The sequence below is a fragment of the Antechinus flavipes genome, chromosome 2, assembly GCF_016432865.1.
Source record: "Antechinus flavipes isolate AdamAnt ecotype Samford, QLD, Australia chromosome 2, AdamAnt_v2, whole genome shotgun sequence".
In the NCBI taxonomy this organism is placed as follows: domain Eukaryota; kingdom Metazoa; phylum Chordata; class Mammalia; order Dasyuromorphia; family Dasyuridae; genus Antechinus; species Antechinus flavipes.
This window is the reverse complement of record NC_067399.1, coordinates 371,303,270-371,317,506: the sequence shown is the minus strand read 5'-3', so window position 1 is coordinate 371,317,506 and position 14,237 is coordinate 371,303,270. Positions and strand designations below refer to the sequence as shown.

The window sequence follows — 14,237 nt, the reverse complement described above, 5'->3', positions numbered from 1 at the left end:
GGTTTAGAGAAGAGGAAGTAGAGACACCGATTGAAGACAGCTTTCTCAGAGAATTTAGATATTGGAGAAGAGAACATAGAGTTATAGTTTGAGGAAATGAATGAATCTCATGTATGTGTGTGTGTATTTTAAGATGAGGTGATACGAGTGTGTTTTTAGGCAGCCACTCGATAGTAAAAAATTGAAGAATAGTGAGAGTGAGGCAAATAAACAAAAGAATGGGAACAAGGATGGAGGTAATGGAGACTTTTGGATGGTTTAGTTGGTCTGCTGTTTGGTCTTGATCTATGTTACTTTAGTTCCTATATTGACCTCTGCCTCCTAGACTTTTACTGACCTTCTCAGGATCATTGTCTTTTGATTTCTGTAATGGTTGAACTATTTGAGAGCTTTACCAACATTGCATTAGCATGTCTATATTTCTACAATTCCCCAACATGGACTGTTTTGATTTTTTTGATATATTGACACTTTTCTGGCTGTAAGCTGAAACCCTCTTTTTCTTCTGCAGTGATGATTGTAGAGTGGCAGAAAAGAGTGCATAGAAAAGTATTTGTAGCAGCTCATTTTGTAGTAGCAAAGAATTGGAAAATGAGTAGATGCTCATCAATTAGGGAATGGTTGAACCAGTTGTGGTTTATGAAAGTAATTGGAATATTATTGTTCTATAAAAAATTATGAACAAGCTGATTTTAGAAAGGCCTGGGAAGATTTACATGAACTGATGCTGAGCAAAACAAGCAGAACCAGGGAATACAATAACAACAAGAATATGTGATGATCAACTATGAAAGACTTGGTTCTTCTCAGTAATTCAAAGCAATCCCAATAGACTTTGGACAGACAGAAAATGCTATCTGCATCCAGAGAAAGAACTAAGGAGACTGAATGTAAATGAACACATGCTATGTTCACTTTTTTCTATTGTTTGTTTTTTTTTTTTTTTTTAAACTCTCCCATGCATGGTTTTTTCCCTTTGTTCTGATTTTTCTCTCCCATCATGATTCATAAAGTAATCTGTGTTAAAAAAAAAAAAATTTAAGTGCATATGGTGGTGAGAATCACATAGATTTTGGATTTATAAGCATTAATTTAGCTGTTTTCTAAATGTCAGTTCCTTAGTTATTGGGTAATACTATTGGAGAAACTGAATTAATTAATTTTGAGATTCTTGCTGTAAATCCAACTATAAGACAAGAATGCTGTAACTAAATGAATTTCACCTTCTTGGAAAGACTGATGAAAAGCGTTGGAGTGGCTTTTATAGAGCATCCAAAGTCATCATGAAACACATCAACTTTTGCAGTGCTCAGAACTATGTGCAAAAAATACAACCATTAAAATATTTGTAGTTTATGTACCAACAGAAATTCTTTGAAAACTCAATAAGACCTTGCAAATTAAATTAGGATGAAAATAGACATTGAAAAATGTTGGAGTAGCAATATATTTTGCATGATTTCACATCCATAATATCATTGCTTGTCTTCTCAGTAGATGGGGGAGGGAGAATTCAGAACTCAATTTTTTTTAAATGAATACTAAAAATAATTAATGCATTTAAAACAGGAAAATGTCATTCAGGAATAAGTAGTGAAAAACCAAAGTCTTGTGGAGTACACAGAAGCCTCATTACCATCATACTAAGAATATTTTCTTCAAGAAAAAAATTAGAAGGTGCTGGTCCTAGAAGCACTGAATAAAGCTCACAAAAAAAATTAAATTATATTTGATAGGTGTGAAGTGATTCTTTGTTGACATATGAATCATTCTTGAACTATCTGCCTGTACTGGTCAGATTATGAACTTATTAGGACAAAAATTAAAATCGAGACAAAACTTTATAATGAAAATTAGAGAAAAATATGATTTTCAACTTTGTAACTCAAACATATCTATGCAAATCAGCTAATTAATGCTAAAAGGTTGGAAATTAGAGGAAGGAAAAAGATCCAGATTATAACAATTTTTTATACAAGTTCAATTGATATAAATAATCATAATGAGGGTACTAAAAGAGTTTTAAGACTAAATCAGTGAATATTTTGTTCAATTGCCAAGAAGAAAGCTATAGTAACCAGGGGCATGCTGTTGTAGAATATGAACTGATTTGTAAACTCTTGAAGCAGAAGATTAGGTACAGTATCCCCTCATAAAATGACTAGATTCATTGGAGGGGGAAAAAGTTTAATGAAAGGTTTGCAAGAGGTTCAACTCAGTAGAATTCTTAGGTGGAATTTGTGAATACTAGTTTTCCATATTTAATTTGTATATAGAAGAGATTTAGAGTAGCATAATGGAAAGTGGGTCTTGAAGGTTAGAATGGCAGTTTCATGTCCTACTTCTGAAATGATGTTTAAGACAATTTGTCTTGCATATCTGTTATTATTGTATGAAATGTAAAAGAATTTTTTTTGTTAGCATGAGCTTAGACATTAATTTCCACAGAAGCATGTTTTTATTTTGATTAAAAAAAAAACAATGTGACAAATGAAAAACATTGTTTGCAGAGTTTGATGTGTGTCTGGCTTCTTGAATTTTTTGCTTATTCCTTTTGGGGGAGTAAACATTTTTAGAAATTTTAACCACATCATTTAGTCTATGCTTTTTAAGCACAAATTCTTAAAATATATGATTTTTCTTTTTTTCTCACTAGGTTGCAATAAAAATAATTGATAAGACTCAATTGAATCCAACAAGTCTACAGAAGGTAAGGCTGTTTAGTTTGTTCTCAACAGTATTGGGGGGAAATATTTTCCCATTCTATTTCTTAAGTTCTTTAATCTTTGTTCATTGCACAGGTAGTATAACAAAATTATTTTCTTCCCAAAATACTTTGGTAGTTTGAAATATCTGAGAAATTCCTTAATTTCAATCTTTCTAAGCGTTCTTAGGTCGAAAAAGTCGGTTATTTGATTGCCAGCTTTCTATAATGAACCTCATTGTGCTTAAACAAGTCCTGTGAGGCACATGTGGCTAAGCCCAGTTTTGAAGCTTATAAAATTGGTAGAACCTAGCAGAAGACTTGTCCTTCCACTAACAGAAGTCATCACCTATCATGATGTGTCATTTACATAGTGACTTTATTTCAACTTTATTATGTGAAATTTTTAAATAGAAATGATTGTATAAAAACTGTCTTGTCATGTTCAAATCTGAAGCGTGTAATTGCTTTAAACCTATAATTTAGAAAAATATTGAAACCTACCTGAAATTTGAATGTTTGTAGACCACATTTGTTAAGAAAGGCAATAAAAATCCAAAGCAAAAAAATGAAGAGGCACTATTGAACAGTAGAAAGGGTGTTGGGTTTAAAATCTGAGGACCTAACTCTGCTGTGTACTGCCTTCTGTGACTTTGTATAAATTGCTTATCCTCTCTGAGCTTCAGTTTCCCCATTGGTAAAGTGAAAGAGTTGGATTAGATAGCTTCTAAGGATCTAGCTTCCAAAGTTTCCTACTCTGAATCTGATCCTGTAAGTTTGTGAGTTTATTTACATGTAGGTAGTAAAGGATCTAAAATTGAGACACTTAAAATAAACCATTTAGCATTATTGTATCATCTTCACGTTGTTAGGTCATGTTCAAAGAAAGAATGGTAATGTATGACCATTGAGACATGTAATTGCCTAGAATAAGAACAGGATATAACAATGTGTTGTTAAACCAAAATGATTCAGGGAGCAAAGGGATAATAATAAGAGTCAGTGCTTTTTAAATAGTTTCATTGGTCTGCTTAGTATTTTTGGCATGAAGATGCTTTTATTGTTTTGCTAGTAGCTAGGTGTTAATATCTTTTATTAATTACGATAAAAATAATTAAATGGCATTAAGATAAAGGTATGAAACAACCTCCTGTAGCTTTTTATTAATACTATCATTGTGAGGATTTTAAAATACTTAACATTCAAATACATTTCCACAATCAAATAAAAGCTTTTTAGAAAAAGAGAAGCCTGAGTGTTTTTGTTCTGCTTTCATTTTTATTTTTTTATTTATTTTTGCATTCTTTTCTTTTTAAATTTTGAATTTTGCTTTTTAATTAAAAAAAATTTTTTTTAATTTAATTTTTTAATCCCTCCTTCTAATTTCTTATCCTCTTCCCTCCTGTTTCCCTGTTGGGTAAATTACATTTCTATACACAACTGAATACCCCTTTTATGTGAAAGAATTTTTCTCATTCTATTTTCTCCTTCTTTCAGTACACGCTTTTTCACACCCCTTAATTGGGAAGGAGGGGGGGAGATTATCCCATCATGTTTAACTTATATCCATTTCCTCTATATATGCTCCCTTTAACTGCCTTTATACTGATAAAGTTCTTATGAGTTATATGTATCCTCTTTCTATATAGAAATATAGTGAGACTCTTTCATCTTTATCTTTTTATGTTTCTCTTGAGTTTTGTGTTTGAATTTCAGATTTTTTATTCAACTCTGGTCTCTTCATCAGAATGTTTAAAAGTCTTATTTCATTAGAATGTCCATTTTTCCTCACAAGGACTATATTCCGTTTTGCTAGCAAAACGTTATTCCCGATTGTAATCCTAGTTCCTTTGCCTTATGAAATATCATAGTCTAAGCTCTCTGCCCCTAAGATATTGGAGCAGTTTTTCTTTATAATTTCTTGAAATACAATTTTTTTTGTCTAGGCTCTTTCTTTGATAGTGGCTTTCAGATAGTCCAGTAATTCCATCCTTCTTTTAATTTTTCCAGGAGTTCTTATTGAGTTGGAGTTTAATTAATTTTCTTTTGAGACTTTGTTTATAGTTGTTTTCACATTTCTTTCTTCTTCTGAGTTGATGGTATTCCCTGATATAAAATCTTTTTATGGTCAAATTAATTTTTTTGTTGTTTGCTTTTTTCCAAGTCAGTCTACCAAAACACCAAAATGATGGGGTACAGCCACCAAATTAGGTGGCATAAGGTAATAACCCAGAATAAATTAGGGTTACAGGCAGATTCTCAAAAGAATTCACAGACTTAAACATTCTCAAAATCAAGGGGCAAAGATTTTATTACACTGTTAAGAGCAGGCCAAATCTATAAGGGTTTTTAATAAGGGAAGGAATTTTAGCAGTTAATAAGGAGGAAGATAAATTACTTAGACGTAATCAGGAAGAAGACCCCATTCAGGGGAAGAGACCATGAAGTGAGATCACCCTTTTGATTGGTGAGCTGAATTTCTAAATAAGTTTAGGTAAGATAAAGTTTGAGCAGATCTTTTATAGGGGAAATATAACTTCAGAGATTTGACATCACAACTTGACTTTCCAGTTGGACACAGTTAAAGGTGGAGTTTCCAGAAATCTCCACTTGGATTAGGACTGTAATCAAAAGTCCATCTGAATAAAAGACTTATTTAAGAACAAGAGGTCCACTTTAAGGCTGAGGTGATGCTATCAGAGTTCTTCCCTGTTTTCCTGTAGTAGTAGTTAGGCTTCCCAGATTGTATAAAGCGAGTTAAGTTTTCTATCAATACCCATCTAGCTACTTAGGCCTCCATGGAAAGAGTGTGTGTGTGTGTGTGTGTGTGTGTGTGTGTGTGTGTGTGTTTTCTCTGAAGTACATGTACAGTTTGATATGTGGTAAGACTTCTTTTTATATGTCATGTGACCTTGTTAAATTTTATTTTATTGGTTTTTATCCTTTCTTTGAGAAGCAAGTGATAAATCAGTTCACTTGAGTTAATTATACCATAACAAGCTTGGCCCTAAAGAAGAGATAGATAAAAAACTGTAGCTCCCTTCCTTTGTTGAAGTGGTAGAAGAGTATGGATAAAAAACATTGCATGTACTCTTTTGAAATATTGATTAGTTTTGCAGAATTCTTTTTCCTATTTTCTTTTCTTTTTAAAAAAATTCTTTGTTATAGAATGATATTGAAGAAATAGGCTTGGAATCAAGGAATTCTTTAGGTTATAACATTGGAAGAGGAAGTTCTTATTCACTTTCTCCAGATACAGAGATACACAAAAACAAAACAAAGTATGGCTCTCTTTTCCAGGTGGAAGTGGAGGGGTACACACATATATTTGAATTTTACTTAAAAACATTATCAGTAATCAATAAGAATAAAAAAACTTAAATGAATTTTATACTTTAAGATACTAGAGGACATATTTATTAAAATATTTTATCTAGTGTAAATGAAAAGGTGACTAGAGAGCTGCCCCTGGAGTAGAGATGATGAGGTGACCCTAGAGAAGTTACTTAATAGGAAAGTCACTCAACTTCTTAGTCTCTAAGCAACTCTTTAAGATTACATATCAGAATTACCTAGAGAGGGAGCCCATAATCTACTTGCTTCTGCTACTGCTAGGAAATTCCCTGCTGCCATCTGAGACTGGGTCCCCAGGAAGGAGGAGACAAGAAAATATCTGAGAATTATAATGCTGCTTATAGGAACTTCAAGGTGTGGAAGAGCAAGAAACTTATCAAGAATCTCAAAGCATCATCCTTTGACAATGATCCCAGCAGAATATCATTTATCATTCTTCCCAAAGACCAGATATGGCAAAAATGTTAACAAAGGAGTTTAGAACTTTATCCAGCATGAAATCTTTTGTAAATCATTTTTCAGTTCTGGGAATCATAATATCTGTACAGCACAGGCTCCAGCTCTATAACATAGTATTATCAAATGATCTGGAAAAAGTTAACAGAATTAAAGAGGAAAAAAAGAAAGTTAATATTGACTATGAACCTTTTCACCAATTGATATATATATCATTGTATCTATAATAACAAATTCCACGTGGAGAGGTACTGTCTAAGGTTAGCAAGCTTAGCTTTATGGTAATAGATGGTAGTAGTGAACTATTTAGCACTCTCTCCAAGGAAACATGAGAAGTCCTAAACAAATTCACTGTGCATCTCTCAATCACAACCATGTAATGAAAGTAGAAAAGATTGCAGTTAGCAAAGAAATTGACTTTGAAAAGGAAAGCTGAAGAGATCCTTCTAATCTTTGAAAATCTAGATATAATGAGATATTTTCTTCACTACCAGAGCCCTGAATTTGAATTAAGAATAAGAGAATAAATCTCACTTTGCAGGAAAAGAAAAAAAGGGAAAGGAACATAAGCTGATATAAGAATATGTCACAGCTTTAAAGCTTACTAAAATCATTCAAAATTTATAGCATCATTGGAAATTTTTACGTAAAATTCACAATGAACAGTTTCAGTTTGTGAAAACTCCATCTCTTGTAGAATTCCATATATTTTGTGTTAACCAGTGGGTTTTTAGTTGATAGAATGTCAAAGGGGAGACGATGAATTTTTTTGTCCTTGATGACATATACCTATATATATACTTATACCTGATCCTGTAAAAACATACCTCATCTTCCAGAAGCCAACTGAAGGAGCAAATATGTGTTGAAACCAAAAAAGATCTCTGCCTTATAATTGAAACATTTTCAGATCTTAATCCATTAGCATTGGATATCAAAAACAAGATGAAACCTCAAAACATGTGCATCAGCATAGCAGCAAAAAACTAAGTTCCTAAATGCAACTTTGGACTAATTTGAAAAAGTCACAATATTTCTTTTTACTCATTGATGAAGCTGTTTGCTCTTACATTTAAAATATGTATTTTTAAGTAGAAAAAAGTGTGAAATATCTCATTGAAAAAACAACTGACCTGGAAAATAGATCCAAAGATAATTTAAAAATTAGTGATCTAAAATGGTCAAAGGATATGAACAGACAATTTTCAGATGATGAAATTGAAACTATTTCCACTCATATGAAAGAGTATTCCAAATCACTGTTGATCAGAGAAATGCAAATTAAGACAACTCTGAGATACCACTACACATCTGTCAGATTGGCTAAGATCACAGGAAAAAATAATGATGAATGTTGGAGGGGATGGGGGAAAATTGGGACACTGGTGCATTGTTGGTGGAGTTGAGAAAGAATCCAACCATTCTGGAATTATGCCCAAAAAGTTATCAAACTGCATACCCTTTAATCCAGTAGTGTTACTACTGGACTTATATCCCAAAGAGATAGTAAAGAAGGGAAAGGGACCTGTATGTGCTAAAATGTTTGTGGCAGCCTTTTTTGTGGTGGCTAGAAACTGGAAAATAAATGGATGCCCATCAATTGGAGAATGGTTGGGTAAATTGTGGTATATGGATGTTATAGAATATTATTGTTCTGTAAGAAATGATCAGCAGGATGAATACAGAGAGGCTTGGAGAGACTTACATGAACTGATGCTGAGTGGAATGAACAGAACCAGGAGTTCAACTCTTCAACAACAATACAGTATGAGGATGTATTCTGATACAAGTGGATGTCTTTGACAAAGAGAAGATCTAATTCAGTTCCAATTGATCAGTGATGGACAGAATCAGCTACACCCAGAGCAGGAACACTGGGAAATGAGTGTGAACTGTTTGCATTTTTGTTTTTCTTCCTAGGTTTTCTTTACCTTCTGAATCCAATTCTCCCTGTGCAACAAGAGAACTGTTCAGTTCTGCACACATATATTGTATCTAGGATATACTGTTACATATTTTAACATGTATAAGGCTGCCTGCCATCTAGGGGAGGGGGTGGAGGGAGGGAAGGGAAAAGTCAGAACAGAAGTGAGTGCAAGGGATAATGTTGTAAAAAATTACCTATGCACATATACTGTCAATAAAAAGTTATAATAATTTTTTTAAAAAATTAGTGACCTACCTGAAAGTCATGATCAAAAAAAAAAAAAAGAACCTAGACATCATCTTTCAAGAAATTATCAAGGAAAACTGTCCTGATATTTTAGAACCTGAGGGTAAAATACAAATCAAAAGAAAACTCCTAATCAACTCTTGAAAGAAATCCCAAAATGAAAATTCCCAAGAATATTATAGCCAAATTCCAGAACTCCCAGGTCAAAGAGGAAATATGCCAAGCATCCAGAGAAAAACACTTCAAGTACTTGGAGCTACAATTAAATAACACAGCTTTACATTTAGCAGCTTTTACATTGAAGGACCAGAGGACTTGGAATATGATATTCTGGACAGTAATAGAGCTAGGATTCCAACCAAGAATCACTATTGAGCAAAACTGAGTAATAGAAAGAGGGGTGGGGGAGGGGTGGAAATTCAATGAAACTGAAGATTTTCAAGTATTGAAAGCTCTGGTCATGACCACAGCTGAATGGGAAATTTGATTTTCCAATACAAGGCTCATGAAAAACATGAGTTAAGCAAGAATTATATCAAAATGGGACTTAATAAGGTTTATCTGTTTACATTTGTACATGGGAGAATGATACTTGTAACTCATTAGAACTTTCTCATGGTCTTTTAGGAAGAATATATATAGGTAGAAAACACAAACATGAGTTGAATATGAAGAGATAATTTTTTTTTTTAATTAAGGGGTAAGAGAAGAATGTACTAAGAGAAAGGGAAAGGGAGAAGTGGAATATAGATTTATCAGCCATAAAAAGAGGCAAGAAAAAGCTTTTACAAGGGGAGGAGAGGATTAGTCAGTGCACTTGATTCTCATCGGAATTGGCTCAAAAAGGAAATAACATATTCAACATGACTATAGAAATCTATTTTACCTGACAGGAAAGTAGAAGGGAATAGGATACAGGAAGGGAGGAGGGTGGTAAAAAAGAGAACATATATATATATATAATCTTTGACCTAACAACAATACTATTAGGCATGAATCCTAAAGAAAAAAAATTTTTTTTTTTTTTAAGGAAAAGGACCTATGTGTACAAAAATATTTATAGCAGCTCTATTCTCAGGTGAAAAAACTGGAAATTTTGAGGGGATGCCCATCATCCCATCCCCCATCAATTGGGGAATGGTTGAATAAAGTTTTGGTGTGTGATTATGAGTATTATTATTTTATGAAAAATGATGACCAGGATGCTCTTACAAAAAAAAAAAAGAAAGCCCTCTATGAACTCAAAGTGAAATGCACTGCATACACAAAATAGTGGTAATGTTCTGGGATGATTAGCTGTAAATTACTTTGTTAATTTCAGTAATACAATGATTCAGGACTACTCTGAAGTACTTATGATGAAAAATCCTATCTGTACCCAGAGAAGGAACTGATTGTGCTGAATAGAGATTGAAATATTCAGTCTCTGTCTGTCTCTCTCTCTCTCTCTCTCTCTCTCTCTCTTTCTCATTTTCTCTTCTCCCCATTATTTTTCTTGAGGTTTTTGTTGTGGGTTTTTTTTTTTGGGGGGGGGGCTAATTTTTTTTTTTTTCCACAACATGATTTATGGAGATGTTTTACATAGTTTCATGTGTGGTTTCCTTAATGGGGACTAGTATAAGGGAAAAAATCTGGAACTCAAAAATTTTAAAAACATTTTAAATGGAAGTAGAGAAAATATTAAATAAGTTAATTTGGGGGAAAGAAAACTGTCTAGCCATCCTTGTACAGCAAAATTTTTTTAATTGTTCAAAAACACTTGTCAGGTAAATAGAAGTAAAAATCATACTGGTTTGTTTATTGTTATTTTGATCAGAGAAAATTATTTACATGCCAAACTATACTTAGATTGCTTAACAAGAAGTATATATAATGAAAGAATTTGGAATTAAAAAAAATCAAGAGAATCTGCTTTGAAACATGTACAAGTCCATTATAAATTTTGGTCAGATTTCTTTGTGATTTCGTGCCTATTTTGGATTTGGTGTGTAAGATCTAGGGAGCATAATACAAAAAAGGGGCACTAGATTTAGAGCAGACTTGTTTTAGTAAATATTAAGAGAGGACTTATATATACATGTCACTATTTAAACTTTACAAGATTTGAAAGCAAAAAAAAAAAATTTGAAAGTATTTATAGAAAATGGAGATTTCTAAACTCTTTGTTAGTTATATGTAACTTTACTTGAGTTAGAATAGGTTATAAGTACAGAATGCTCTTTTATTTACAACTTTACCATTGATTTTGTTATCCTGGAAAAGTCTCTATATATTTAAGTGGTTGGGTAAATTCATAGACTTATTTGAGGACTTCTGCAAACCCTAGAGTTTCTCAGCTATTTCTACATGGAAAAATTAGGGCGAATCTAAAATTAATTCTATTCCCAATTGTCTTTGGATCATTGTATATAGCAGCATTTTGATAATTAAAATGATCCTCCAGTGTATGATTTATTTAGACTTATAAATAGAAGAAAACATTTGGCCATTTCATTGCTTATACATCTCTATCAGAAAGTATGGGGGAAAGTTAAACTAGTATTGATTTGTTTTTTTAGTCTCTCAAAGAATTTGAAGAGGGGATTATGTTAAAAATGAATAGCCAAAATTAAGTTTGAGACTCTAGGGATTTCAGGTTATACGTGTTACTCTTGTGTCTCCTATTTTCACAATCCAGTAATGTGTCATCTGTCATCTAGATTATCTACTAACTTTACACACCTGGATTATAACCAGGAACCTGGAAAAGGAAGAAGATTCCCTCTAAAGTTTGTAGATGTGTTGAGGAGCCTCTACGAATCTTCTCTGAATCTATTTACTCTTTAAATACTATTCTCATAATTTTATTAATCATATTTCCAAGCTTCCAATAAATTAAAAGTGGGGAAAAGATATTGGTACAATTAGAGATGTAGACAGTGATCAGAAATGGTAGCTAATAGCCTACCATATAGGGAAGAGGGGAAAAAAACTAAAAAGACACAACTACTCAAAAAGCACAACATCCTGGGGCAATTTAATACAATTGCCATCTAGTACTTGAAGTTACCAATCATTCCCATTCTATCATACTATCATACCTATCATCTGAGTAAAGTATACTTCTAAGAATACATCTCAGTAAGTATACTTAGTTTCTTCAACTGATCTTCATGTGAAATGAATTCAAAGACTTTTGCCACCATACTTGCTCTCTTTTAGGCATTTTTCATTATCCCAAGAGTACAAAACCAAAATAACAAAATTGAAAATGAAAAGGAGTAATTTTTTCTTAATATTCTTTTTTTACTGAGTTCTAGATTCTCTCCCTCTAACCCCTTTCCCACCCATTGAAAAGGCAAGCAATTTGATTCCCATTATGTATCTGAAGTCATGCAGAACATGTTGTGGCTGTATTGTGTGTCCCATGCCCCAATCAAGAAAAATTAAGTGAAAAAAATGTTTCAGATGACACTAAGTTTTCTCTCTGCAAGTAGAATAATGTTTTTCATCATAAATCCTTTGGAATTTTTGTGATGTATTGTGTTAATCAGAATAGATAAGACTTTCATCATCAAACAGTATCCTATTACCTGATTCTGCTCACTTTACTTTGCATCAGTTCATAAGTTTTCCCAGATTTTCCTGAAGTCACCTTCTTCATCAAAGTAGTATTCCATCACAATCGTCTACCACATTGTTTAGCCATTTCCTAATGGATTGGCCATCTTCTCACTTTTCAATTTTTTGCCACCACAAAATGAACTGCTATAAATATTTTTGTATATATAGGTCCTTTTTCCTTTTCCTTGATCTTTTTGTGAAACAGACCTACTAGTGGCATTGTTAGATCATAGAGTATATAGTTTTATAATCCTTTGGGCATAGTTCCAAATAATAATACAGAATAAACCATTTCACAACTCCACTATTTTAATGTATGAGTAGTTGTCTTAAATGTTTTCTCTTAGTATGAATCCAGTTTGATTGTAATGCATTATTTGATGGAGACATTACTATCATTTCCTTGCAAGGATGTTTTCTGCATCATTTACCTCTGATGTATCACTTGCTTAAGTCAGGACCATACTTGTATTTAAAAATGGAGTTGATTAGACTGCCTTCTGTCTATTTTTAAGAAGAATTTTGACAGCTAGATGGCCCAGGGGGATAGAGAGAGGGAAAACTAACCCTCACCCAACCTGAGTCTGATAGTGTATGAAGTGTTCAGTGCTCAATTTCCCACATCTGCAAAGGAAGGGATACGTGTTTTCCTATTTCCTAATTTTGGTTATTACAATTTCATTAGTTTTGTTATTTTTCAAGAATATATAGTCCTCAAGCTTCACAAAATCATTTATTAATTTTTTTTCATAGTTTTCATTTTCAGATCTTTCTATTCTTAAATTTTAAAGCTATGTTTTTTTTTAATTATTAAATTATTCCATCCTTAGGGACCAGAAAAATTAGACCTTCTTAATGACATATTTTCTGTCATGAGATCAGGTTATATTATCTTATAAACTCTATAAGTTGTTGACTTAGGAACAGTGGCCACTTCTAATCAGATCTCTGTCCTTTTTAACTTCAGTCTCTTTCCTTCTTCTCCAATCAGTCTTTATGCAAAGCAGTAGATATTTATTAAGCCTTTCTCTGTGAGATACAGTGGTCAATACTAGAAATACAAAAATAAGAAAAATAATCCTGTCCTCAGAGAGCTTTATTATACTATAAACAGATAGGCAATACTTGATTATTTCTATAGAGATAGAGCACCAACAAATGGAGCCGAGTTTTTTAATTTGGCCGAGAGCTATGAATTTCTTTTAAACAATTTTGATAACTTTCATTGTAACTGATATCCTTTGCAAATCTGTGTTTACTCATTTAAAACCTATTCTGAGAATTGTTTGTAGGCTTCATCTGAAGGGTCTACCAGAAAAATTTTAGTGCAAGGTGGGACTTGAACTGAGCCTTAAAGGAAGCTGGGAATTCACTTCTAAATTGATGGAGTTAAGGTTACCAGATCTGGGGAAACATTTAGGAAAAGGCATAGAAGGTAGATGCTTGAGTGTTGAATTCCAGGAATAGCTAATAAAGTAAGATTGGCAGGAACAAAAAATTCATAGAGGAAGGGGAATATTGTGAAAGAAACTTGGAAGAGTAAACTGGAGTCAGATTAGGGAATTAGAGAAGACTTGAGAAGAATGACATGATCAAACTTCTGCTTTAAGAAAATTACTTTTTCCTAAGGTTTTTGTTGTTGTTGGGAGGAGATTTATTGGGAGGGGAGGAGGAATAGATGCAATGGGTAACTTTTACTATAAATTACTTTTTTTTAAACAGCTGAAGGAAGCCCATAAGTATGAATAATTCAAATTTTCTAATGAACTATTCTTTTATATGTATTTAAAACTATATATTCTCCTCTGGGTTCTTATTCAGATGTAAATGGATATTGGTGCACTATTATAATTATTTGGAAATTCAAATATTTTAGTTTAGGAACTTTTTAAAACTTAATTTCTATTCTTCCCCAATTTCCCCAATTCTACTCTTCTTAATTGTTTA

At 32.6% G+C, this 14,237-nt stretch overlaps 1 protein-coding gene across 6 annotated transcripts in view; it reads left to right on the top strand.

Moving 5' to 3' along the window:
- Nucleotides 1-14,237, top strand: part of MARK3 (microtubule affinity regulating kinase 3) — a 120,017-nt gene that overhangs the window by 38,959 nt on the left and 66,821 nt on the right. For all 6 annotated transcript variants that reach the window (XM_051978314.1, XM_051978313.1, XM_051978311.1 and 3 more), the window contains exon 3: nucleotides 2,657-2,710. In XM_051978314.1, coding sequence (XP_051834274.1) covers nucleotides 2,657-2,710 — 54 coding nt within the window. The remainder of the gene's footprint in view (nucleotides 1-2,656; nucleotides 2,711-14,237) is intronic.